The sequence below is a fragment of the Dysidea avara genome, chromosome 13 (assembly GCF_963678975.1).
Source record: "Dysidea avara chromosome 13, odDysAvar1.4, whole genome shotgun sequence".
In the NCBI taxonomy this organism is placed as follows: domain Eukaryota; kingdom Metazoa; phylum Porifera; class Demospongiae; order Dictyoceratida; family Dysideidae; genus Dysidea; species Dysidea avara.
Window position 1 is genome coordinate 4,157,231 of NC_089284.1, and position 24,826 is coordinate 4,182,056.

At 39.2% G+C, this 24,826-nt stretch overlaps 3 protein-coding genes across 4 annotated transcripts; 2 read left to right on the top strand and 1 right to left on the bottom strand.

Annotated features, from left to right (window-relative positions):
* Nucleotides 1-44: 44 nt before the first annotated feature.
* Nucleotides 45-1,186, bottom strand: LOC136242191 (low density lipoprotein receptor adapter protein 1-like). Its single transcript, XM_066033614.1, has one exon. It carries the CDS (start codon nt 1,107-1,109, stop codon nt 204-206), a length of 906 nt encoding a protein of 301 aa, XP_065889686.1. The 5' UTR covers nt 1,110-1,186; the 3' UTR covers nt 45-203.
* LOC136242179 (E3 ubiquitin-protein ligase SHPRH-like) lies at nt 1,175-13,622 on the top strand. 2 transcript variants are annotated; one of them, XM_066033597.1, is made up of 26 exons: nt 1,183-2,264; nt 2,881-2,953; nt 3,408-3,873; nt 4,103-4,207; nt 4,591-4,711; nt 4,765-4,841; nt 5,256-5,379; nt 5,687-5,850; nt 5,908-6,015; nt 6,068-6,133; nt 6,198-6,289; nt 6,600-6,726; nt 6,966-7,148; nt 7,492-7,599; nt 7,795-7,980; nt 8,630-8,826; nt 9,056-9,206; nt 9,256-9,390; nt 9,632-9,733; nt 10,893-10,958; nt 11,231-11,428; nt 11,477-11,569; nt 11,619-11,705; nt 12,157-12,335; nt 13,367-13,447; nt 13,495-13,622. In XM_066033597.1, the coding sequence occupies exons 1-26, from the start codon at nt 1,409-1,411 to the stop codon at nt 13,559-13,561; spliced, it is 4,212 nt and encodes a 1,403-aa protein (XP_065889669.1). In that variant the 5' UTR covers nt 1,183-1,408; the 3' UTR covers nt 13,562-13,622. The 2 variants fall into 2 exon arrangements, with proteins under 2 accessions (XP_065889670.1, XP_065889669.1); XM_066033598.1 differs by lacking the exons at nt 9,632-9,733; nt 10,893-10,958; nt 11,231-11,428; ... (3 more) ...; nt 13,367-13,447; nt 13,495-13,622 and adding an exon at nt 9,438-9,608 and having other exon boundaries at nt 1,175-2,264.
* Nucleotides 13,623-18,193: 4,571 nt separating this feature from the next.
* On the top strand, nt 18,194-20,278 carry LOC136242965 (kinase suppressor of Ras 1-like). Its single transcript, XM_066034467.1, has 4 exons — nt 18,194-18,683; nt 18,744-19,033; nt 19,089-19,250; nt 19,346-20,278. Exons 1-4 carry the CDS (start codon nt 18,219-18,221, stop codon nt 19,887-19,889), a joined length of 1,461 nt encoding a protein of 486 aa, XP_065890539.1. The 5' UTR covers nt 18,194-18,218; the 3' UTR covers nt 19,890-20,278.
* The last annotated feature ends 4,548 nt before the right edge of the window (nt 20,279-24,826 follow it).

Consider the following 24,826-nt stretch of genomic DNA (forward strand, 5'->3'; position numbering starts at 1 on the left):
ACATCAAAATTATCTATGTTGACAGCAGCCATTTTCGTCCTGAATGCAAAAATAAATTTGATAAAATTTGCATTGAAAAGTGTGCACTATACGGCGGTATAGTGCTTGCACGTTACAACACAATGTGTAGATGTGTTACTTATCACTATTATAAAACGTTAAAAGGTTCTCTCCTATTACATCTCAGCTTCTAGCGAACTTGGTTAAAGATCAAGTAGATTGTCAATAGAGCCAGGGTCGAACTGATCTTTGACAGCATCCAGCCTATAGTTGTTAGGCTTAGCCTCAGGCATACTGGTGTCTAGAAGGTCAGGATGAGACCGAGCTTGGGCGAGCTGTGTGAACTCATCATCAAAATCATCAGTGAGATGCAACTCATGCATACTACCAGTCACTTCATTTGTCATCTTAATCTTTGCTATGCTTGGATGCAACAGAGGTTTTGGAATCTTGAGTTCACCATCGGAATTTCTCCTTGGCTGGTCATCCAGCTTCACCAAATCTGCATGTTTCGGCAGCTGCGGTGATGCACTCCCACCTGTGGCACCAGATACTTGAATGCTGGGCTTATCTGTTCCCGATATGGCTGTCTTCTTCTCCTGCTGTCTCTTCTTAGCCTGCCAGACCTTGTAAGCAATATTGAAAGCCTTTTGAACGGTCAGGATCAATGCCTTGACTTTTTCATGGCTTTCCATCCTGAACAACTCAGCTGTAAGCCTTTTAGGCTCCTCTTTGTCACGATGGATGTAATAAAAGAGGTTTGGCATGTCAGAAGTGGTTCCACAGTAAGAGACGCGGTAAATGGGCAGCTCATCGATTACGGTTTTAGTGGCAATGTCCTTTACTCGAAGAGAATCAGCCTTTACCCTGATAGTCATACGCTTCAAGCTTTTGGAATTGCTGGTATGCGTCCAGATCTCCTTTATAGCGGCTCTCGTATCTGGGTGGTCAAATTTGTTCTTCACCTGAGTAGAACCGACGAATTGGCAGTTGAATGTGATCCCCTCGGTGAAAGGATCCTTCTGTTCGGAACCGATCAAAGAATACTTCCCGCCATGTTTTCGAATATTGAGAGGACTCTTACGCACCGCGTCTTTTAATCCCTGCATTGTTTGTTGCGATAACTACTGCAAAAATAAACCGCTTGGAGTGGGGTGGAGCAGCAATAACAACCGGTTCACGTGACAGCATTGAGACCGCAATAATTTACGGATTACGACCGGTTTTGTCAAACTGTCAAGAGGATGTCAAGACCTGTACTGTTCTGTAGAAGTGAAGTGTTTCGTTTATATTGTGAACGAAAGTGAGGTGATCAGAGTGTGAGAACGAAGGTATTCGGGGGAAAACACGGCTATCCGGATTACTTCCGTTTAACACGTCATATCAAGGCGGGAATTTAGCTATAAAAATGCCGCGAAGGAAGAGGCCCGCTCGACCAATTGAAGCTGCACAGCCTGCGTGTAAGAAAGTGTTCAAGTCGCCACTGATAAACTTTAATTTGCTTGAGAAAGAAATCACCAACACTGTCCCGGTGACAACTGGACGTGACAATACAGAAGGTTTATTGTGCATTGGCACATTCGATTTGTGCTTCTCACATTCGCGAGTGATTCTAATACACCAGGAAGAAGAAGAATACGAAAAAGAAGAAGCATCTCCGTGCTTAAAGCGAGCCTTGATAGTGGTAGAAGATGAAGCAGTCTTCCTGGCTACTTGGGAGGACGCCACTCTACAATTGTTAAAAGTGACAGGACTCCCTGACAAAGAATTGATGCGTTCATTGTCAAATCTTCACCACAAAGGCCTCTCACTACACATAACTGGCACACCCAGCTTGTTGGAGATGTTTCCTTGCAAGACATGCACATCAGTAACAATTGACGTTATGATTACTGGAGATCTCTTGGTAACCAGTGATCCTTTTGAAGTGCCAAGAGCTAGTTTTCGTGAGAGAGCCTTCTACCTGCACCCTTTGATCCGGTGGTTACACCCTGACTTTAGTGAATTGACTGAATGTGAAGTGGAATATTATACAAGTGGGTGGAATGTTGCCTTAGTAATTGATGAGTTCTATCGACGTAATAAATGGCGAACGTCTGCGGAGTGTTTTGACTGGTACAACCTAAATGTCAGAGGAGTGGGACTGCACATTGCTGAGAAAATGTTTTGTATCCTTCGGCCATACCAGTGGCGGGCTGTGGGTTGGATGTTGGCAAGGGAAGGAGTTATAGTAAGCGACAAGACTACAACAAGAATAGAAACCGGTAGAGTGTGTGTGTGTGTGTGTGTGTGTGTGTGTGTGTGTGTGTGTGTGTGTGTGTGTGTGTGTGTGTGTGTGTGTGTGTGTGTGTGTGTGTGTGTGTGTGTGTGTGTGTGTGTGTGTGTACTGCCTAGAGATGCAACAATATATTGGTATATCGCGTATCATGATATATCGACATGTCGTAGCTTGTTAACTTGGCTGACAATCAAATTATTGTACATTGTGGTTAAACTGAGTAGTATGTAATGCTTCTCAAAGAAAAATTAACTCACTTATTTCTCTTAAAAACAAAACAACAACATAGACCACTGCTTAGGCTCCACTTTGTATCATACAATATATCGCTGTATCGTGATACACCAGAGGCAGTATATTGATACACCTATACACTGTATCGTTGCGCCAATATCTTGATTTTTAACCTTTTTGGGTTTGCCCCCTTCATTAGAAGGACCACATGACCATTTTATGGCAGTGGTACAGAGGGGGGGTGTGTGTATGCGTGCATACGTACATGCGTGTAGTTTGTGTGGAGTGAGTGAGTAGTACATGTGCGTTTACTTGCAGTTTGTGTGTGCATGCCTGACACTTGCTCAATATTTTACATTTACTCTTAGAGTTGCTAGATACACTATGGAGCAAATTTGCTACTAATGGAGATGGTGTATACTACAATCGTCATACTGCAAGGTAGAATGTTGTGTGTGTACGTGCGTGCGTGCGTGCATGTGTGTGGTATAGTGTAGTGTAGTGTTGCAAAACCCTGTGATACTATCAATGTATTGTAGAGGATTATGTCTTCTTTTTTATGCAACCAACTTCTGAGATGCGACAAAAAGCGTGCCATTATTTCATGATAACCATTCACAAAACACACCTTTGAGGTAGACAAGAGAAGAGTTATTTATCCTCACAACTGTATAGGTAGTTTAATAGACCAGCCTGCTTTTAAAGGGGAAGGGTATAATTTCTATTCAGTACGTTTCATTTACACTACAGACATTTTTCACAACGCACACTATGCATAAATATGTACATGGACCAGGCTTTACTCCTTGTGGAACTGGTATGATGTTTTTCAGTACAGCATGTGTGTGTGTGTGTTTTGTCGATTCAGTGCAGTATACAGCTTGTTTAATGCCAGGTTTTGTAAGCAGCTGCTACCAGCAGGTGATCAGATGACAGTTTCAGGTGGTATCCTTGCTGATGAAATGGGGCTGGGCAAGACAGTTGAAGTGTTGGCATTGATTTTAGCCAATCAGTGGACAGGACATGATGAACACTTAGTGAATCAGTTGCAGCAGCAAGTTGAGCCTCTGAAGGGGGAGGGGCTAGGACCTGCTTGTCCCACCCTTGCAATGGCTCCACCCACTCTTAATGAGAGACCAGAAGTGGTCACTTGCAGACAAGTCAGCAATTCATTGGATGAAAATCAAGCAGCAGCTCACATAATTGCTTGTGTTTGTGGAGCAATGACAGCCAATAATTATGCAGGGGCATGGGTGTCATGTGATGCCTGTGAATTGTGGTACCACGCCCCCTGTGTAAAATTTGACATGGAGAAGCAGCAGGAATTTGTATGTGTCCGATGCCTATATCGTCCTGAAAACGTGAGTGTTTTGTATCTATTTAGATCTACACTTTGGCCTGTGCACTTTGGGAGATGGTTAGCTATTAAAATTTCATAATTTTATTATTTTTAAAGCAAAAATTATTGATTGGAAGTTGCACTGTTTTCTTATTTGTTTTGACTAACATTTATCCCACTATTTCCAGTCTTTTAAGAGTCGAGTAGTTTCTGGTCATTGACTCATTGTTATTTGCACCCTTGTCTTACAGCCGGTAGCCTGTGGCAGTACTCTAATAGTTTCACCTGTTAGCATTGCTGAACAGTGGTTGAATGAGATTGACAAACACATCAAGCCAGATATCCTCAAAGTGTTGGTAAGTAGCCAACAGCAATGTTGTACTCATATAATATGTATGCATATCTAACTTATTGGCCACCTTTACTACCAAATATGTCGCATTATAGTGGTCATATTATATATTAAGTGCTATCCCACTAAGGACCTGTGAGAACGTTAGGCCTGTAAATACATGGAGTCAGAAACATCGTGTAGAGTAACTGTCTAAAGTAGCTGTCAAGCATAGCTAAGGTGTATTTCATAGCCTAACATACCGACAACCACATCATTATTGAGGCCACCTAATGGATATCACTGTAAAGATGTTTGCAAGACTTTTTGAACTTTGATGGATGGCAGTGTTTTTTAAAAACATTCTGTGTATTTGTAGAGTGAGTTATAAATCATGTGCTTTTGCAGTATTATCGAGGGATCAAATTAGATGGGTACATCACTCCACCAGAAATGGCTACCTATGACATAGTCCTTACTACTTATGAGGTACTGAAAACTGAGGTGTATTTCTCGGACAACCAAAAAGGTATTTTGTTTGTATTGTAGTTTTTACTTAATGTTATCTTCTCATTGGTGCAGAGTTCAGTCGTGTCCTCAGACATCCAAAGAAATATCTTCCACCTCGGACACCATTGAGCTTGCTGCACTGGTGGAGGGTATGCTACAATTAGACTAGTTGTATTATAATATGTAAAAGTTGGACAAAAAGTGATTTGATACCATGAAGTTCATCTGAACATAGCTATCCTTTACAGTTAGCAGTCACTTCTTTAATAAAACCACTTCCTTATAATGAACACCTCTAGTGGGCCTAGTAGCTAAGATGTACTTTATGACCTGTAATAAGGCCACCGTCCTGGAGGTGGTCTTATTAATGAGGTTTCCCTCCAATATTTTTTGTTGTATTCAGTGGACCTCCATCCCCTCATAATGGGACCATGAACTGGTTGTCAAGTGTCCACATGTCAGGGTGTCCTTTGTGACTGTACCTGTGTTTACCATTTTATTAAATGCAGCCTACACGCTCCTCCTCTATAGTCTATTGTAGTCATACATTTTATCACTTGTAGATTTGTTTGGACGAGGCTCAGATGATCGAGGGCAAGTACACCAATGCTGCACGGATGGTACAGCAGTTGTCAGCTTCACATCGATGGTGTGTCACTGGTACACCACTACAGCAGGGAGTGCACGGTAAATACTCACACCTTGAGGGTGCAAAGATGTCGAACAGTTTTCTCCCTCAGACAGATATGCTTAATGCAACAATACAATGCACCATTCTCTATTATAGAAACTACCACATTTTAGTGGCAAGGTCAAACATAGTTAAGGTGTACCTCATGACTTCATTGATGAGGTGGTCCCAAAAGATGACTCAGTGAGGTTTTTCCATTTGTTAGTTTACGTGTATAAATGTAATGCTTTACATTTCTGCCTAATTAAAACTCTTGGCTTTTGATAAAACATTTTTACATTATGTATTTATATTGAATGGCAGACTTGTATGGCCTATTGTTCTTCCTGAGAGTGGAGCCTTACGTGGCAGATGCGTGGTGGAAGAAATTACTATGGCGACCATTTTTAGAGGGAAACTGGGCCCCCATGTTGAAGACTTGCAGTAAGTTATTATGGAGGAACTCTAAGCGAGATGTGGCTGATGAGGTGAACAAGTTAATTCACCTAATTGAATAATATTGTTAATGTGTTTGGTGTCTGTAGTTGCGACTACCGCCGCATTCCGAGTGTGTTCACTGGCTGCATTTCTTGCCCGTTGAGAGACACTTCTACCGCAAAACATTGGAACAAAGTGAAGATGAATTTGAGCAGGTATGCAGTACGTCTGCTAGTATTTACACAGTTGTTGCCATCATCACATCAGATGATCCAGAAGTTTTGTGGTGATGACGGAGCACTTTGTAATTTTGCTAACAAAACAGTGTCCATGGTGAGTGCAGCTAGTACACATTACATGCATATGTTAAGTGATTGTACTCTTGTATTGCTTTTAGTTGTTGGCACCGTTGCGACAACTGCGTCAATCCTGCTGTCACCCGCAACTGGTTAAGGGAGGGTACCTCATGGGCACTGGCAGCACTCGAGGGTGAGTGTCTGAGTGACTTGTAGAGGTTTTGCGAGAAGAGAGAACTCTCTGGAGACAGTTTGGTTCTTTCTCTGTTATGTTATTAACTAGTGAATTTACAGTTTTTCTGTGACCTAGTAAGTCATCTGGCTGCCATAAACTATGGCCATGGTAGCAATAATATATGATTGTATTATTAACTGGCTGCAGTTGCTAAATATTATCTGCCAAATTGCTTGGCATAACCTTTGTTTCTGAACTTTGGTGTATGTTGTATTAGAGTATTATTGTTTCTGTTCATGCTCTGTTGATGATACAATTTGCCTAACAGACATGTTACCATGGCAAAGTTGCTAGAGCAACTGACCAAGAAGGCACGAAATGAGGTCATTGAAGCTCTAAGAGTGCTGGTGACATCTTGCAATGGAATAGCAGCTGTTCACCAGATCAAACATGAGGTAGGGCTCTCTGTGTGTGCGTGCGTGTATGTGTGGGTGGGTGTGTAGCATCTTTCACTCCAGATAAATATTCTGACCCCTTTAAATAGTACTTGTTAACAACCACACACATCACTCAGCCTGTAAATACAGCCATAAATTCTGCTATCAAAGCTTACGTCTGAAAACCAGGGAAAGTAGCCATTTAGAAAATATTAGTACCTGAAAACTGGTAAAATACGTATACACACTCCATGTAGTGGCAGGAAGCTGCGGACATGTATCATCATGTGATGCAGACATGGGAAGAACACACCAATGATGTCATCAGTGTAGACCGCTTGCCAAGGATACACACAATGGAGAACCTGGCAGATCTGTTGGACACTCACAGTGACTCCATTAGTGGACGAACAACAAGAGATGATGACCTTCGTAGTGAGGTGTGGCATATGTGTGCACTAAGTCATATAATAGCAAGAATATAATGTTCTGTTAGGCATACATTTCTTAACTAGAGCATACACTTTTGATTACAAAATACTCTAATTGAACATTCGCTTATTTAAAAGTTAATTACACAACAGTTACATTTCCACTATTAGCTTGTCAGTAGTTCACCTTAGCCATGTGACTTGCTGCAGTTGTCATTGGTGTTTTTGCTACACATGTACACCACATGCAGTATACTTTGATCATGTTGTGAGCTGATGTCACTGCTAGATTTCTCACTTTGATTTTAGTTGTGAATTCTTTTTCATTCATTCATTCATTCATTGTTTGTAGGCTAAGAAGTTGCGGGATGAGTACTTGGCCAAATTCAGAGGTGCAGTTGCTGTGTCTGTTGCTACACTCCAGTCTGCTAAGGCTCATTGTAAAGAAGTGAAAGAGAAGGTGTGTAAGTCTGTTAGTGTGTTTGTCCTTATGTGTGCATGTGTGTTTGGTATAGATGCTATCCTAAAACTAAGTTGGTTCATTATGGACATTCATAGTCTAGTTGTCTTGTATTTGTAAGTATTTTCATAAAATATTTGGATACCTACTAAATGAACTTCATTGTAGTTTACACTTGTTTGTCCATTGCTATAGTTACCAGATTCAGACTACTGGTGGAACAAGGCATTATCCTGGTCATGTGATGCTGGCGTTAGTGACAGGCTGATGCAAGTAGTTGGCACAGAGCTGGACACCATCCCTGGTCACCCACAAACACTGATGATCAGAGATATGTCAGGCTTGCAGCTAGTACTACTGCAGGAAGCTGAGAAATTGGAGGTGTGTGGACACCAGTAGTTGTTGTTGTGTCGTGTTTGCCTTACTAAGTTCCGAATCAAAACCACACTTAGAAAATTAGTAAAGTCTTCAATTGGAAGTTAGAAATGTTCTCTGTATTTCTTGTTAAATTTAGCAAGAATTCCATTGGTAGAAGTCATGCTGAAATCTTATGCATAATTTCAGCTAGTATTGTACAGTGCTCCCTCAAACCTCTAACTTGGTTATCCAAACAGAAGAAATGACTGCTCTATTAGAGTTTTGTCTAGGATGTATGTTCTATTAGAGTATCTGAACAGGGCCCTGTATATAAATGAATGGGCTTTGATTATCTGAACTAATTGATTATGTATTGATCCTAAGGGGGTCGGATAATCAAGGGAGCACTGTATTCCTTAATCAATTAGCAGTACTCAGGTCACAAGTATATAAGTGCCACCAGGTTCCTGACCTCTTGGTAGTAATATTCTAACACACAGTTGCAAAATATTCTAATTGAGCAGTCAACATGAATGGTGATAGTATATTTATTAGTTCATCCAATCTACAGTTAATTTTAGTGCTGGTATAGTGGTAAAGGAACAGTTGATTATTTAATTCAGAAATACCATAATAGAGTTCTCAGTGATTATTATTGTATTGCCTGTTATAGGAATGCCGGGAGGAAGCTATACATCTCACATCTACCCTATTAGCCACACCCAGTGCTGAGGAGGTGGAGGAGATTGCAGCTTGTCACCTGCGGCCACTTGAACCAGCTCCACCCACTGTCTGCAAGTTCTGCAAGGTGGATCAGGTGATCCAGCAGCTGCAGGACCTGGTGTACATGAAAATGGTCTACAACACTGGGTAAGTGGGGCTATAGCTTCTAAGCTTTTGATTGGTTGCCTGGTACATGTAATTGTCTAAATTTTTATCTTCCAATTAGAGAATTACAAAATAACTCCCCATATGGTATTTACTTACCAAATACAAAATTACAGATAATTCTGTATGCCTTTCTCATAGGTATTTAATTTTACAGTATTTATATCTGTATTGCAGTTGTTTTGTAAACATGTGTGTGCACATTTTGTAGAGAGGAGTACAGTAGCAAGGCTGATGGGTTTCTTGAGCGTCTACTAAAATGTATCCACTCCTTTATCAAGTACCAGTGTGGTGCACAAGATGTCATCAATGAAGCAAAGGATTACTTTGCACTCATTGATGCATTCAAGAAAGAGTTCAAGGTACTGAAGCCCCTACCACTGATCTGATGAGCTATTCAGTTTGTTGCAGGCCATCAGAGAGGTGTGGCTTGCATCACATGGGCACGTGGCAGCCCTTGACGAACTAGACATGAGCACAACAAGATTACAACTTAGACACAGTTGTGACCGCTCTGATAGTCTGCATCTATTGGCTAGTTATGAGGTCAGTTAATTATAAATAGATACAATCTGATACAAAATGACTTACAGACTGGCCCACCAGAATGTATAGACAGATTTCACTGTATCCTGTTAATGTTTAGTTACTCTAACAGAACATGCAGTCCATGACAAAGTACTCTAATTGAACAGTCATTTTTGTCTTTAGAGTGTAATACGAATGTGGAGTATAGAAAAACAGAATTAGTAGTTGTACTATCAGTCATGTTCTAACACTGTATCAGGTGGGGCTCACTATGGTGAGACTTAAGAGTGAGAAAATGACTGCTGAGCAAGAGTTGAAGAAGTTGCTAGGACAGTTACTCTACCTCGACAACCTACATAAGGTGATGGAATTTTGTTTGAATTTTCATGTGTGGTGGTGTTCGGGTGGATAGCTGCTTGTTAAGCCTTAAATGACAAGTGGAGCAGCATTGAAACCGGGTGGTCACTTCTGCTGACCCAGATGCTGGATAGCAATCCGGGTCAGGATTTGACCTGGATTAATTAAAGCTAAGACAAGGGCTACACTTTGCAGATGGCAAGATATGTTTTCTGCAAGTGGGTGTGACTTTGTGGTATGACACATTCCCAATGTTAAAGTGGGCATGGCTCATGAAAGAAGACCATGTCTCATACAATAACAATTGATAGTGGGCATGGATACACAAGTATGCAGGTAGCTATGGCCATGGATTCATGCATGCCTACAGACTACAATACCACTGATAAATGGGTGTGGCTACATGTATGGCTGCAGACAGACATCCTGTTAAGTGGGCATGGCTGAACACATGACTGCAGATAGTCTTCCTGATAGCTGGGTGTGGCTCTCAAAAGAAGCTAGGTTGCTATAGGACTTGACTATGATGCATTTACACAGTTCTGTATTGTCCAACTAATTAATCTGCATCACGCATGATCCAATCCAGGTCAGATCCATAAAGCAGGTCAAAAATATGACCCAAATGATCCACCCAGTTTCAACACTGATGTGGAGAACTGGTACACAAATGGGCTAATGCTTGCAGAGCTTTGAGTTATTTCAAAATTTGCGTGACCAGTCATGAGTTAGTGTTGTAATATCAGGCCTTGCGATATGATACAAGCAGTGTTGTACCAATATGTACATTTTCATTTGTATTGATAATGTAATTAATTGTGTGGGAGGCCAGGTCTACTAGCTTTGCCACTAAGCCCTTTCATGGAAAAGGAAGCCAAGTAGTTATAAAACAGAGCAGTGTTTTTAGTGGGATGTACTTCAACTACTTGAATTGTTAACAGAGTGTAACACAAACTCTTTGCAGTATTAGTTTTCTGAAAATTGGTGAGCACACTTTACTATGTGTCCTGCAATAGCAGTTATGGTAGAAATTGACCTGTTATTTTGAACTTTGAATTTTGTTGTATCAATAATGTAGTTGTTCTTGAACTATGTTCCATGTTGTACTCCATTGATAGTTCATCTACTGCCTTGTTACTACTATTGAATTGTTTCACTTGTAGGTGTCGGACATTAAAGGAGATAACCAGGAGCCTTGTCCTATCTGTGTGAAGCCACTAGGTTGTGAGGTGGGTGACCTGAGTTGATCAGCTAGTAATGTTTGGTTACCATTAGCCGTTGTTATGAATAGGCTGGTGTGATTAGATGGTTACATAATATTGAATGAGTATTACATTGTAAATATGTATAAGTTGAACATGCCTTTTTGAGCAACCTGCACCAAATGCCTTTTTACAAAAATTTCTGTAGAAGAGTAAGTAAGCCCTTTTTTTACAGACACACAAACCCACACAAAAGAAATGTCTACATTTTCATTTTGTGTATTACCATTCTCTCCCAGTGGTCAATGCTGACATGTGGTCACTGTCTGTGTACTGAGTGTTGTGGACAGCTACTGCGCTACCACAGGCACCCTCACCCCCTGAGGGCAGTGGGAAATATACAGTGTCCACTGTGTCGTGCTGTGTGTCGCAGTGACGAAATCGGCTATGTCAGCACCAATGCCAGCAACGAAACGCAAGATGACATCAGGGTTGAAGTGAGTCATGTGTGATTGATGTATTTAATGTTTATTAGGTATCTCCAGGGTAATTACTCGACTAAAATCCGAGGTGTCATAATGACAGTGCTCAGCATACTGAAGGAACATCCTGATGAGAAAATGATTGTCTTCTCTACAGTGAGTGGGTGTGAATCCATGTGATTAGTGTGTCATGTGATCCCTGCAGTGGTCTGACTCTTTGAGTCTGGTGAGCAGTGGCCTAACTAAAAATAGTGTCCGATTCCTTCATGGAAAGGACCAGAAGTCTTTGCAGGTAACAATTGTGAATGTATGTCAATCACACTGTAGAACCTCAGCTATGGCGATTGTTGTATTAGAGTAGTTGTTCTGTCCATTTCACTTTCCTGCATCAGTTCTACACATGATCTCAGGATGCATTGATTATCTGAACTCAAGGTGGTACCCATGGTCAGTGGCTTGAGGTTCCACTGTAATGACAGGCCAACCCAATATACTATGTACTTTTGTTATTAACGTACAGCAGGTTGCAAATTGTGTGTGTGGGGTCAAAATTTTTTTGAAATTTGTGTAGTCTTCAGTTTATGTAACTTTGTTGTAGTATCTAAAGAGATACTGTACATAGAATTACAGAGAAATTGTTTTGTGTCTCATACTTATCTACTTTAACAGCTTCGCAAAGTTTGGACCTCACAACAATATCCAGCTGTATGGTAGTTTATGCAAATTTGTAATGTTTTTCTTAGCAATCACTTCACCAGTTCAAGGAGGACTCAAGTGTTAAAGTTCTGTTATTGCCCACTCATTCCGGCTCTAAGGGACTCAACCTCACTGAAGCATCTCATGTGATCTTGTGTGAGCCGTCACTGAACATAGCTGATGAACATCAAGCTATTGGTCGTATCTACCGTATGGGCCAGACCAGGTACATTGTTGGGGGTAGCATGTTACCGTATGGGAAATAAGCACAGCATTTGCTAAGATGTTACTAGCTGAAGTGATAGTGAAATTATGCATTGACAAAGCTTCCTTCTGCCAAACTTCCCAGCTATATCTGACCCACTGAGCAAAAACTTGACTTGTCTACATAATTCATTTTTATGACTTCTTTGTTTTTTAGAATGAAAAAATAAATGACCTATTTCTTATCTGTTGAGTACTTATGGGATGATAGCGATAGACAGCAAAACACTAGAATTGTATGAAAAATAATTTACAGGCATTTGTTTAATTGATCATATTATATAAGTCAGAAGTGCAGCAGGCTGTGGAATTGAGAGACTTGCATCATTTTTGTTCACCATGAACTGGGACATTTATCAAGGTACAGTTTTGGCCTATATACGCTCATGCTTTTAAGCAAGAAGGCTGTTCAAGCTTAGAAATGGCGACAAAGTTACGTTTTACTGCACTGTAAACAATCACACGTAACTTGCGTTTGCTCCAAAGATAATTCTTACTCTCCATGACGATTGGTATCTTAGATGATTTAATTTGTGTCTTCTTTCTTTGTTTACTGAAGCAATTAAAAATGCATTAAATTATTTTTGTAGCACATGTTTTTTACCCAGTGTATTTCAATGGCAAAAACAGTATTATACAACAAGTCAGGTTTTCGCTCAGTTGGTCACATATACAATGTACTTATGTAGTGCAGTATGTACTGTTTACAGTAACACAGTAAATTAAATGTTTTGTTATAACAAAATTTGTATCTTGTGTGCTTTAAACTGGCATGATAATGCCAACCCATCATGTGAGCTGTGGACAGGAGACTCAAGGAAAGGAAACTCTTGTCAGAAGCTTGTGGTGACAGTAATTTCAAATAGTCAAGCAACTATATCTTAGTTTCAAAGTACCCTAGAAACTGCATGTTGTCAGATGTGCAAAAAAAAAGTACAGAAATACAGAGTGCTACTCGTACTATATCTTCATGCTATATCTATCACTTCACAGGCCCACAGTAGTACACCGACTGTACATCAAAGATACAGTAGAGGAGAAGATCAGACAGTTGAATCCTCCTGACTTGAACAGGTCAGTGATTACTATAACAATTGATGATGTCATATGACCTCACACAGTGATGAACAGAGGAAGGTGTATGGTGAACTGACAGTGGAAGATGTGAGGGAGTTGATGAGGACGTGAATTTGTATATTATATGTGTATTGGTGAAATCACATTCTACATTGATGGTGTACACAGTTCAGCATATTGAGAAACCCTATACAACTTTATTGGAGGCTGGATGATTGAGCTATCACACGTTAAATACGCATTATTATTTTGTGCCAGGGTTCTATTGAGAAATTTACAGAGAATATTCTTTGTTAAAAAACTCAAAATACTGGAATGTCTATTACCAGTGACCTTGTTCTGTCAGGGAGTGTGCATTAGGTGAAACATATTTGTTAAGTGAGATACAAAGTTACTCTCTACATAAAATTACAAAAGATACAAAGTTACTCTCAATATATACATAAACTTACAATTTGAAGACAGCCTAGGTACTACATGGCTGCATGCCTAATTCAGTTGTTTTTTTTGTTAAAATGTATGGAGAAAAATGGTACTTTTTTCTGTGCTATAATTCCATCGCCATCATCTATATATTTCTGAGATAGACAACCAATTCTCTTATCTTCTGAGCTCTGAAATTTAAGATACACATTTTGTCTACCATGCAAGGAGGAGATTTGTTTGTCTTGGGAGTATAGAGGGACCAGAACATCATTCATCAGTTGTTTGAATACATCTATATACAGCAGTACAGTAGGACCTCCATCATCCAAACACCTATGTGCCATTTCAATCATAAGTGTTCAGATAAGTGAATTTGTTAGGATAAATGAAACCCAAGCAGAGTTCTGTTCAACTATAGAACATACACTTACTTTAATAGCACGTTCACTTAATGATGAAATACTCTAATAGAGCAGTCACTTATACTGTTCGGATAATTAAGGTCAAAAACATCATGCAATGATGTCTACTTACTGCATGTATATGGCCTTGTCTACTGTACGCCTATAGTGAATAAGTTATATGCTGAACTACATAACTGTCTAGTGAACAGCATCTACTAGAAAATAATGAGGCCAGTAATTTTCCCCCACTGAAGCATACAAATTAAAACCATTATAAGTAAATGAGAACATATATTGTTTGTTTGGTGCAACAGTCGTGAGACACCATGGTAGCCACCATGAGACTAACGAAATTTGATCAGCAGTTTAGTGCCACAGTGAATACTTCATTTAAATGGCAACAGGATAAATATACTATAGTGTAAAGAGCAATGCATATACAATTTTATATATTCAGACTTCATTTTATTATATAGTAGGTATAAGGCTACTTCACATTCCAATTAGTCAGTATATTTAGTTGGCTGTTACATTGTCCTGTAGTGCATGCATGTACATGTGACTGAGTGATGAAATGATAGGCCTGTCACATGTACACAGCTATTATTGTAGCCATACACTACTACATGACTAGAAATAGGAACAACAGACCTTGTGACTAACATGCAGTCGGAGGTTATAGTTATTGTGAATCGTCTAATACAGAATGAAGTTGTGCATGTCAATTTAGCTACAGAGAACTAACGGTATTGTACATGCAGTAATAAAAAGGGTTTTTTCTGTTCAAATGTGAGGCTACTGTGATGCCACATTGTTTATCCTATGCTCAGGGCCACCCAGAGAAATTAAGGGGCTCAGGGCAGAATGAAAGTGGGACCCCAGGGGCAAGGAGGTTTCCATTCTGAATCACAAATTCACCCAAGCTGTAAGTTGAAGACCAAAAAAAGGTCATTGCATGCTGGAAATGACAATAGCTACCCCTCACCAACCATATCTTCTTATTTATAAGCTTGCTACACTGCTCCTCTGGAGAATACTGTGACTGCTCTATTAGAGTATCCAGAGTGTTACAAGCATCCTACAACAGCTAGACTGGCCCACTTTACACGAAAGAAGACACCAGATGAAATTGATAATGATCATCCATGGACTTATTTATATCCAGCATAATTTACCACTATCTTACTCCAACTTAAACAACATCTCCCAAGGCCATCCTCATAGATTCATTCAGCCAGCTACCAGGGTTGACTCGTATAAACATTCACTTTTTCCATCAACCATTTGTATGTGGAACAGGTTACCAAGTGTCATGGTGATGTCAGAATCCTTGTCTCAATGGACAAATTTCATAATAATGAAAAAATCGACCGTTGCCCCTAGCAACCTAAATTTTACATTATTTGTAGGTATCAATGTCTTAAGTCACCTCTCCAAATTTTAAAAGGATAGCATATATAAGTCATGAAATATGACATTTTGAAGTTGCAATTTTCCCTGTCAATGAGAGGGGCAACAGTTGCCCCTTCTCAGTAAATGGGATTAATGTCATATCTTATGACCTATATACACTATCCATTTATAACTTGGAGAGATTATCGTTGACATTCACACCTACAAATTATGTAACATTGAGATATGTGTACTTTTGAACTTTTGGTTTTTGCAAACATTGAAATACCTCATTTTTGTGATTGCCCAGAAGAGGCAACTGTAGCCCTCTCACATAGAAATGTATGGGAAAACCCCAAATTTCAAAATGTCATATCTTATCACATATACATGCTACCCTTTCAAAATTTGGAGAAGTTACTTTAAACGTTATCACCTAAAAATATTGGAAATCCAGGTTGCTAGGGGCAACGGTTATTTTTATATGCTATAAAGCCTTATTATGGAATTTGTCTATTCAAGAACAGTTTAAGTAATCTTTACGATTAATTTGTACTTTTACACTCAACTTTGAGTTCTGTACAATAATCACTAATTATATAACCAAGTACTAAAAATAATAATAATAATAATAGATCTGACTGCTCTATTAGAGTATATCGATCTTTAAACAGGGGCCCAGGGCAAAATGCCCCACTTTCCTGGCCCTGCCTACGCTGTGGCTCTCTTGGATTGCCCACAAATGCAGTGCATAATATGGTCAAGGAGCTACTCCAATTGGTAATTATGTTTCTGGTCCACTGCCCGCATCATTTTTTGGAGAATGGAAATACATGCTTTTTGAAAAACCTGGATTTCAGAAACAAATATTGGGCTGCAACAAGTATGCTAAATCTAACTACCTAAGTGTCATGGTTTGTATTTTATCAGTGAAAACCTGCAAGAAATGGGCAGAGTGCATTAGTACGGATCGATATACTCTAATAGAACAGTCAGTAAATCACAAAAAGACTCTAATTGAGCAGTCACTTCATTGTTGCTGAATCCCGCCCGCCCGCACCTGAGACTGATTTTCAAAGGACCAGAAACATAATTACCTATTGGAGTGGCCTAATTATGAACTGTCCATCTTGTAGCTAATGGACATCACCCCACTATATAGACATAGTGATTATGGAGAGACTTATTGACGTTTTATCAGAAATCTGTTGTGCCAGCATGTGTGTGGTGAGACATTTTTACAATACCTTCCAGGCAACTGAAGTGCATGCTGGCACTATTATTGCCTATGATATATAATCATTATTAAAGTTTAGTTTAGCTACAATGAACATCAATTTTGTTACACTGGGATAGCTATTGTTTTACCACCCACCCACAACAGATTTTCAAAAATCTGATCTAAAAACTTGAACTCATAATCAAGGAAATAATTGAGAAGGTAACTAACTGAGAAATGGGAAGCATGACTGGGGAAGGCAACTGAGAACACACGATAACCAAGAAAATAAGTGAGAAATGAGAAGTATTTGGGAAATACGTGAGAAATAATCGAGAAGTGAGAAATTTCTCGGAAATAACATGTTTCTGACTTCCTGCTACACAGGCTTTTCCCTAGTAATGATAACTGAGAATCTCCCGGGAAACGGCCACCATATAATTACAGTCGATTGCAGAATTCTTGAAAAAAGTATGCCGTACCGTGAGTGTTTCCGTAAGGCTCCTTCTGAGTAAATATTATTGTCCTTGCCACGGATTCAACAGCAATTGAACCACAATAATCTTTTTCCTCTGATCCGGCGTCACTACAAATACTTTTCCAGCCCACGGAATGTTTACGGCACGGAAGAGAAATTTCAACAATCTCGTCCTGGGGACATTTACCATCCTGATTTTACTCTAGGCCGTCCTGCTTACTTTGACCTCTCTGTCAGGTGCACAACTCAGCCTTCCTTTATTTCCGCTGCTGCATGCTGCTGCTGCCGATGAGGAGGCTAAGGATGACCATTATTTGGAAACTGTTAACAACCATGGTGGTGAATTTTTTCCCCTGGTTTGCGAGTCGTTTGGTGTTTGGACACCCTTTGCTTTATCAACGATTGCCGACCGTACCACTGTTAAAGTGGTATTCCCAGACAGTTAGCAAGGAAACAATTGCTTCAGCGCTTGTCAGTTACTCTCTGGCGATATAATGCCAAAATGATCCTGAGGCATTATGGCTTATGCCCAGAAGATGGCATAGACTTGTTGAACTAAGTTATTAATTAAGGTTGTTTTGTAGTTAAAGTACTTAGTTTGGTAGTTAAGCTAGTTATAATTTTACAATTCTGCAATCGACTGTACAGTACTTTGCGCCGACGGCGTTCGGCCACGCTATGACGTCACAAATTGGGAAAGCTACTTTAGTGACTCATTCTTGATGTAAATCACTCAGACTGATACAGTAATCTTTCCAGCTGATAACTAGCTAGTACAACAAGCGCACACGCACGCTTCCTTGTTGCCATGGTAGTAAGGACGCTATAAATTGCACGTGATAGACGCGCATGCTTAGTTACTTTGCAAGTGACATGGCGTTAGTTCGCAGATTTTTGAGAGTGCTGTTGAAGCGATTTCGCATCACACTGGCTGTGGCCCAGCGCATAGTCAGGTTTCTTCAATCAACGTTTCGTAACATCCGATCAACGAGGGAGCTTTGGAGCCGCATCACGGAGGTGTTGATAAGGAGCTTCATCCCTGAAGTACAGGAGAACATCACCAGAACAGTGGAGGAAGATGGATCATCCGAAGCAGCCAGTGACAGAATTAGCCAGCAAGGAACCATTGCTTCAGTGGAAAAAGAAATGGAGGATGCCTCTGATACCATCCCGACCTCTGATGGGGAGAATTTGATGGCGCTCGTTCAGGATTGTACAACTGATTCAGGTGAGTGCTCGAATGTGTGTTCAATTTCAGGTGTAGTGGATGTGGAGGAAGTGTTTGATGGAGATTTAACAGGGACAAAAAGCAAGGTGAACAAAATGCCATGTTATGTGATAGTTGAATAACATAGCTAAATATATACAACACAGGAAAAGATCACAATTGATGGATTGGATCTGGCAGTGTCCAAGGAAAGACTCACAGAAAAGATCATGCTGATGGAACGAGTGATAGAATTGCGGCCAACAGCTTTCTTGGGATTAGAGAGCTGCAGCACTATCACAAACATTGGAACAGCCAGCAGTGAAAGTGACGAGTTTCTTGCTATGATAAAAAGCAGCTCTGAAGAAAGTGTGGATACCAACCAATGGGAGATTAGAGATGATGACATCATGATAACTGAAGTAGTGGAGTTGTCATCAGAGGGAGATGTGTACCGGTTAGTTAACTACTATAAATTGTAAGGTGTACGGTTGAGGTGAATGTGTTTACAGTGGCAGCTTTAATGGTGAAACTGTGACAGTGCTAACACGGAGCCATCAGTACCCACTGAATTATCTGATGAAAGACACAGCTACAATTGGCAAGCTTGACCACTGCAATGTACAAAAGCTTGCCGGATATTGTTGTGATGGAATGAAGGCAATAGTGATGAGGTGAGAGTAATTTGATGAGATATATATATATATATATATATATATATATATATATATATATATATATATATATTATAAGTGATTGATATTTACAGGAATGCTGGTAGCATAACACTACATCATGTAGCGCACAAGATGAAAGTGACCGTGGAGAAGAAAGTGGACTTGTTACTTCAAGTGGGGTACGGACTACATTATCTCAAGGAAAACAAATTGGTTTTACCATGGCTGTGTTGTAAAGTAGTATGGTTAGACCATGAGTTGAGGAGGGTTTGCATAGAGTTGTTTAATCGGGAGGGTGTGTTTAAAGGAAAGAAAAGTTTAAGCTTGTCAATATTGTGCTACGTGCCACCTGAAATTGTATGGCAGGTTTGCCATCCTGAGAACAATTTCAGATATGCTGTTAATGGGCCGGGAAATGTATATCAATTTGGTGTACTATGTTATGAAGTGTTTTTAGGTAAATTACCATTAGAAGGTGTAAGCATAGAACAGGCAGAACAAATAATCAGTAGTGGAGAGTTTACCATCCCAGAGAGTATTAGTGACGTACATGCTGAAATGATCAAGCTCTGCTGGAATATAGATCTGTGGGATAGACCCACATGGGAATACATCATTGGAGTGTTGAGGAAATAAATGTGTGGATTGATCAAACAATTGTTGTATGATGAATGTTATGATTCTTGTGTTTACAGGTCTTTTCATAGGTCCCTAGTGGGATAGCTATGTTATCATATTTTTTCAATCAGGGATTGTTTTAGTAGTTTTTGTCATTGTTGAAGCTATGATATATAGCTATATGTGACTAGAATATCATATATCATTGTTGTATTAGGATGACTGCTTTATTAGAGTGTCTCGATCTCTTGAGTGAGCCTCTGGTAGAGGGTATAGATCATGCATGAAGATGATGACGTGAAGAACTGGAGATGAAAAAATGGTAAAGACACACAGAGTGGATGTTTGTTTGAACTCCAAAAGGCACATGACACACATCTTGTACAAAATATGTGTCATTTAGTCTATGTCCCAAAATGCTGCCATCAAAATTTTATTATATAAAACTTTTTATGGCAACAAAAAGCACCTTCACAATGGATTCACAAGGCTAGTTTCTACATAGCTGCAAACTGCCAATGATTATTACGAGGGTCTTGACATAGTCTAGTATTACACTGACACAACAAGAATTAGAATTGGGAGAGATTCAGCCTTTTCAGTTCTTCCAGGATCGCAGGTAAGACAATTAATTTTGTAAATGGAAACAAACACTGCAGGCAAATCTGGTGATTTTCAACACAAAACTAAGAATAATTCCTACACATATGGTCCTGTGTCACTAAAATTCCTGTAATGCACTGCATTGTCTAATGAAGATGTATCTTCGCTGCCTATTTCGCTTCCAAGTTTTGCCATACTTGATATAATAGAGATGTGTAACAAGCTGTAGCTGTTTATTCATCTTGACTATCATTGCAGACCACAGAGGCTAGCTGCAGACACTAATTACACTTTTGACTCAGGCAACAATGTAGGTGGTTTGCAGTTATATGGTATCTGATGTCAAATCAAAAGTCACATCTATCCGGTCTTCCTGCTAGCCTGCGTAACAACAGTCAAAGGGCTTAGGAAGCCATGAGTGCACAGCCTACTACAGCCTTTTCCCAAACTTTTAATGGAAATGTCTGCTCTTGAAACCTTTACTGTCACTGTTGGCTGAAATGTTAATTTTCTTGAGAAAAACTCCACTTTCCTTTTTAGCTGTTTTTATTAGGGTTCAACCCTACAACCTGTACATACTATATAGTTGAGTATGTAGACAACTAGTTTGTACGCACGAATGGTTATGGACAGTGGGTCGAGGCAAGTGACCTAGGTCAGTACATTGTAAGTATAGTAGTCTATTGGAGTCTAAATGACCGCTGCTACTTGTCAGTAAAACTATCTGTCAGCAGTATGTTGCTTGGTGAATATGAGAACTACAAAACCAAATGAAAGAAAACATGAAAATATATCATATAGTACTGCAGTACTGTATAGCCCAAAGAAATGGTTAGGAGAAATCTTTTTTGATTGGCCATAAATATTGTGTCAGACATTTGAATGAAAAGGTTTTGAAATACGTATTTGTAGTGGGTACAAATTAGCCAAAATTTCAAGAATTTGTGTAATTCCATCCTTGATACAAAGGACCATGTGCATTTAATTTGCAAAAAATATATAACAGGGTATGTAGCTAAGTACCCATGGGATGATGCTGAAGTTTGGAAGTTTGGATTCTTAAACATTATATGTGGGACTGTTTATTAGAGTATCCTCTATAGCTGGAAATGGATCCCACAGTTTCTCCTTAAATGTCACGAGAGATATCATAAAGAAGAGCATCCTCATTGCCAGCTAGGGCACTTTCTGTTAACATCGATATCGAAGAACTATGAATAGGTTAACAAAGCCTATGGAACAGGTATAAAAGCTTAGCAACACTGACTAAACTGGGCTTTCCTTATATTGCAATTGCACAATAATACTATATAGATTACAATACCGATAACCACTGCTATTTCAATAAATATCTTGCATACTGGAATTGTACACCAAACAAATATTTCTACTTATAATGTACTCATAATCAATATTGCACACCACATCATGTACATATCATGTGTACACTAAAAATATGACACTTTCTTGAGTTTCTCCAGCAATTAAATTCATCTATTAGATGTATCATATGTACCTAATGGTAATTTGATGCATTGCTTACAAGGTTTTCATTTAAAACATAGTAAATGAACAGTGTACCCATTAGCTATAAGTTCCAAGTGCATGTTACTAGATAACTTTGTACATATTCATTGCAACATAAATTTCATAAGAAAAATTAGTTTGCCCACACATTGTGTGAGAGGGAAACAGTTTCTCCTGGAAATCGTATGGGATTATTCAGATCAGTTGGATAACAAACCCATACACTTAGAGGTGCACCAATATCAATATCGGTATCGGTGAAAAGTTGACTTTTTAGCAGATATTACACATAAGTACTATAGTTGTCCAATGCATACTATAGTTGTCCAATGCATACTATAGTTGTCCAATGCATACTATAGTTGATTTGGTAGCACAATGGTCAAAGCGTGAGATTGGAGTTGTACAGGTTTTCATAACGGACAGGGTTCACATCCTGAAGTGGATACACTTTTTTTCTTTTTGCACACCTTTTTATCATCACCTTTTCACTATTCTTTGTTTTTTTCTTTACATAGGTTTTGGTGACCACCTTTTAAGCTTTTTGCCACATTTTTTACACATTTATTGTAGTGTCATACTAAAAACCTTTTATTTTCAGATATCGGAATCAGTAATTTTTTAGCCAATATATCGGTTATCGGTATATTGGAAAATTTCCATATCGGTGCACCTCTACATGCACTATCCAGAGTTCCATTACACTACTCTAATAGAACACACACTATAGTGATGAAATAATTGGACAGACACCTTGATATTCAGATAATTGAAACATTCAGATAATTGTTTAAAGAATGCACTGTATTAAAAAGATTTATCTGGTGCCAAATCTAACATTTATAAAATAAAAATCTTCCTAAGGAGTAAAAGAATGCAATGAAATTTTTTTTAGTGGCATGTATGCCATAGGGTCCGCAATCTGAAAAATCAACTTTGACAAATCGATCCCCCTACCATTGTGGAATATTCATTGTAGTATTCCATTGCTAGATAAACCATGAAACCGGAGGCATGATTGTTATCTTCACAGAAATATCATTTTTAGTATCTCGCGAGATGCATAATTTATTTTTAAAATTTCATGCTCCACACAAAGGACCGGATGAAACATACTACTTAGTCAGATCATATCCAGAGTTGTTTTAGTTAAAATGTACACACAGAAATAAGTGAATGATTTGCTGGGTGCCCGGCACAGGGTTGCTTTCTTTGAAAAATCAGACAAAGAAATACGAAGTTTCGATTTCAAACTGCCCTACCACCCAGGGCAAGAGAAGCCAACTCTTCCTCATAGTGTTTCGATATGGTTGGGTGCATAGTCTATCTATGCTGTTAACACCTGAGACTTCTCTCCATCTGGGTGACGAGCATCAAAATTTTCTGCAGCATTAAATAATTGTGTCGCACTTTCTAGCCATTTCCAGCGCTTCTACAGCCACAACAATCATTAGTTATTGACTAAAACTATGGCAAAGATGTCCCTGAATGTTTGTAGCAGTGGTTGTCAATTATTATTTCATCCACAGCTTCCACACCTTGCTCTAAGCTATTCATCAAGGAAAGCAGCAAAATCGTCCAAATTTGACTTCACCTCTCACGCTCCACAGCAGCTTCAAATCTTCACTAGATCACTCTACATCACCATTATGCTGCAAAACAAACCGAAACAAACTGAAAAAAGCACAAAATCTTTTATTTTGGACTCAAGCTGGGTGTGAGCTGCTGGTATACTGCATCATATGAAATCACAGAAACACCAAATGTTACTGCTACCAAACTTTTAACCATCATTTATCATTGGTCTAAACAAAATTAGGTGACCAGTGTGGCATCAGAAGTACTGGAAAGGATTTTGGCACCATTGAGAGAATCCCTTGAAATGACGCACGAAATTTTTGACGCTCTTCACCCAGATGGTGAGAAGTCTCAGATCCTTTCCAGACTAACAGCATAGATAGACTATGCATCCAACCTTATCACATTACTATGAGGAAGAGTTGGCTTTTCTTGTCTTGGCTGGTAGCGCAGTTTGAATTCAGTGTTTCATTTTCTGCTGTTTGAAAGAAAGAATCCTGTACCAGAAACCCAGTGAATACTCTGTAGCTAAGTAGCAAGTTTTATCCTGCTCTTTACAAAATTTTAAAAATATTTTTTGCATCTCACAAACTAATCATTCCTCCGGTTTCATGGTGGATCTAGTAATGGGATGCTACAATGAACATCCCACAATGGTAGGGGGATCGATTCTAAAAAGTTGATTTTTCGGATTGCGGACCCTAACTATATGGCAAAAATACCCACCAGCTCTGTTTGTGTCCTTAATATACTTCTATACAAAAATGGTTATGCTACGATAAAAGGAAGTGGATAGTTCCATTCAGGGGCAGATCCAAGGGGGGGAAGAAGCCCCCCTTTCACTTTTAGGCTTTACTTGATCAATATGCTGAGGATTATAATGAAATTTTGTCTTAGCATAATTATATAATCACTAATAATACAAATACTCATAAAACCACCTTATAAACTTCCTTCCAAGGTATTATCAGTGGATTTATGCTAAAGTTTATGCAACAAGGACCCGGATCAGCATTGGAGGTGTACAAGATCGAGATACTCTAATAAAGCAGTCACCTAACTACTCTAATAGAACATTCACTGGAAGCATATAGTTGGTTCTGTTATGGAAAAATCTGCCTGTACCTATATACATACAATGAAGTGAACTGGTCTGTTTAAAAGGCTTGATTCATCTACTTGTGTAGTTAATATATACTTAATTCAGGTACACAATTTCCATTGAAAATGCTCTCAGATTCAATCTT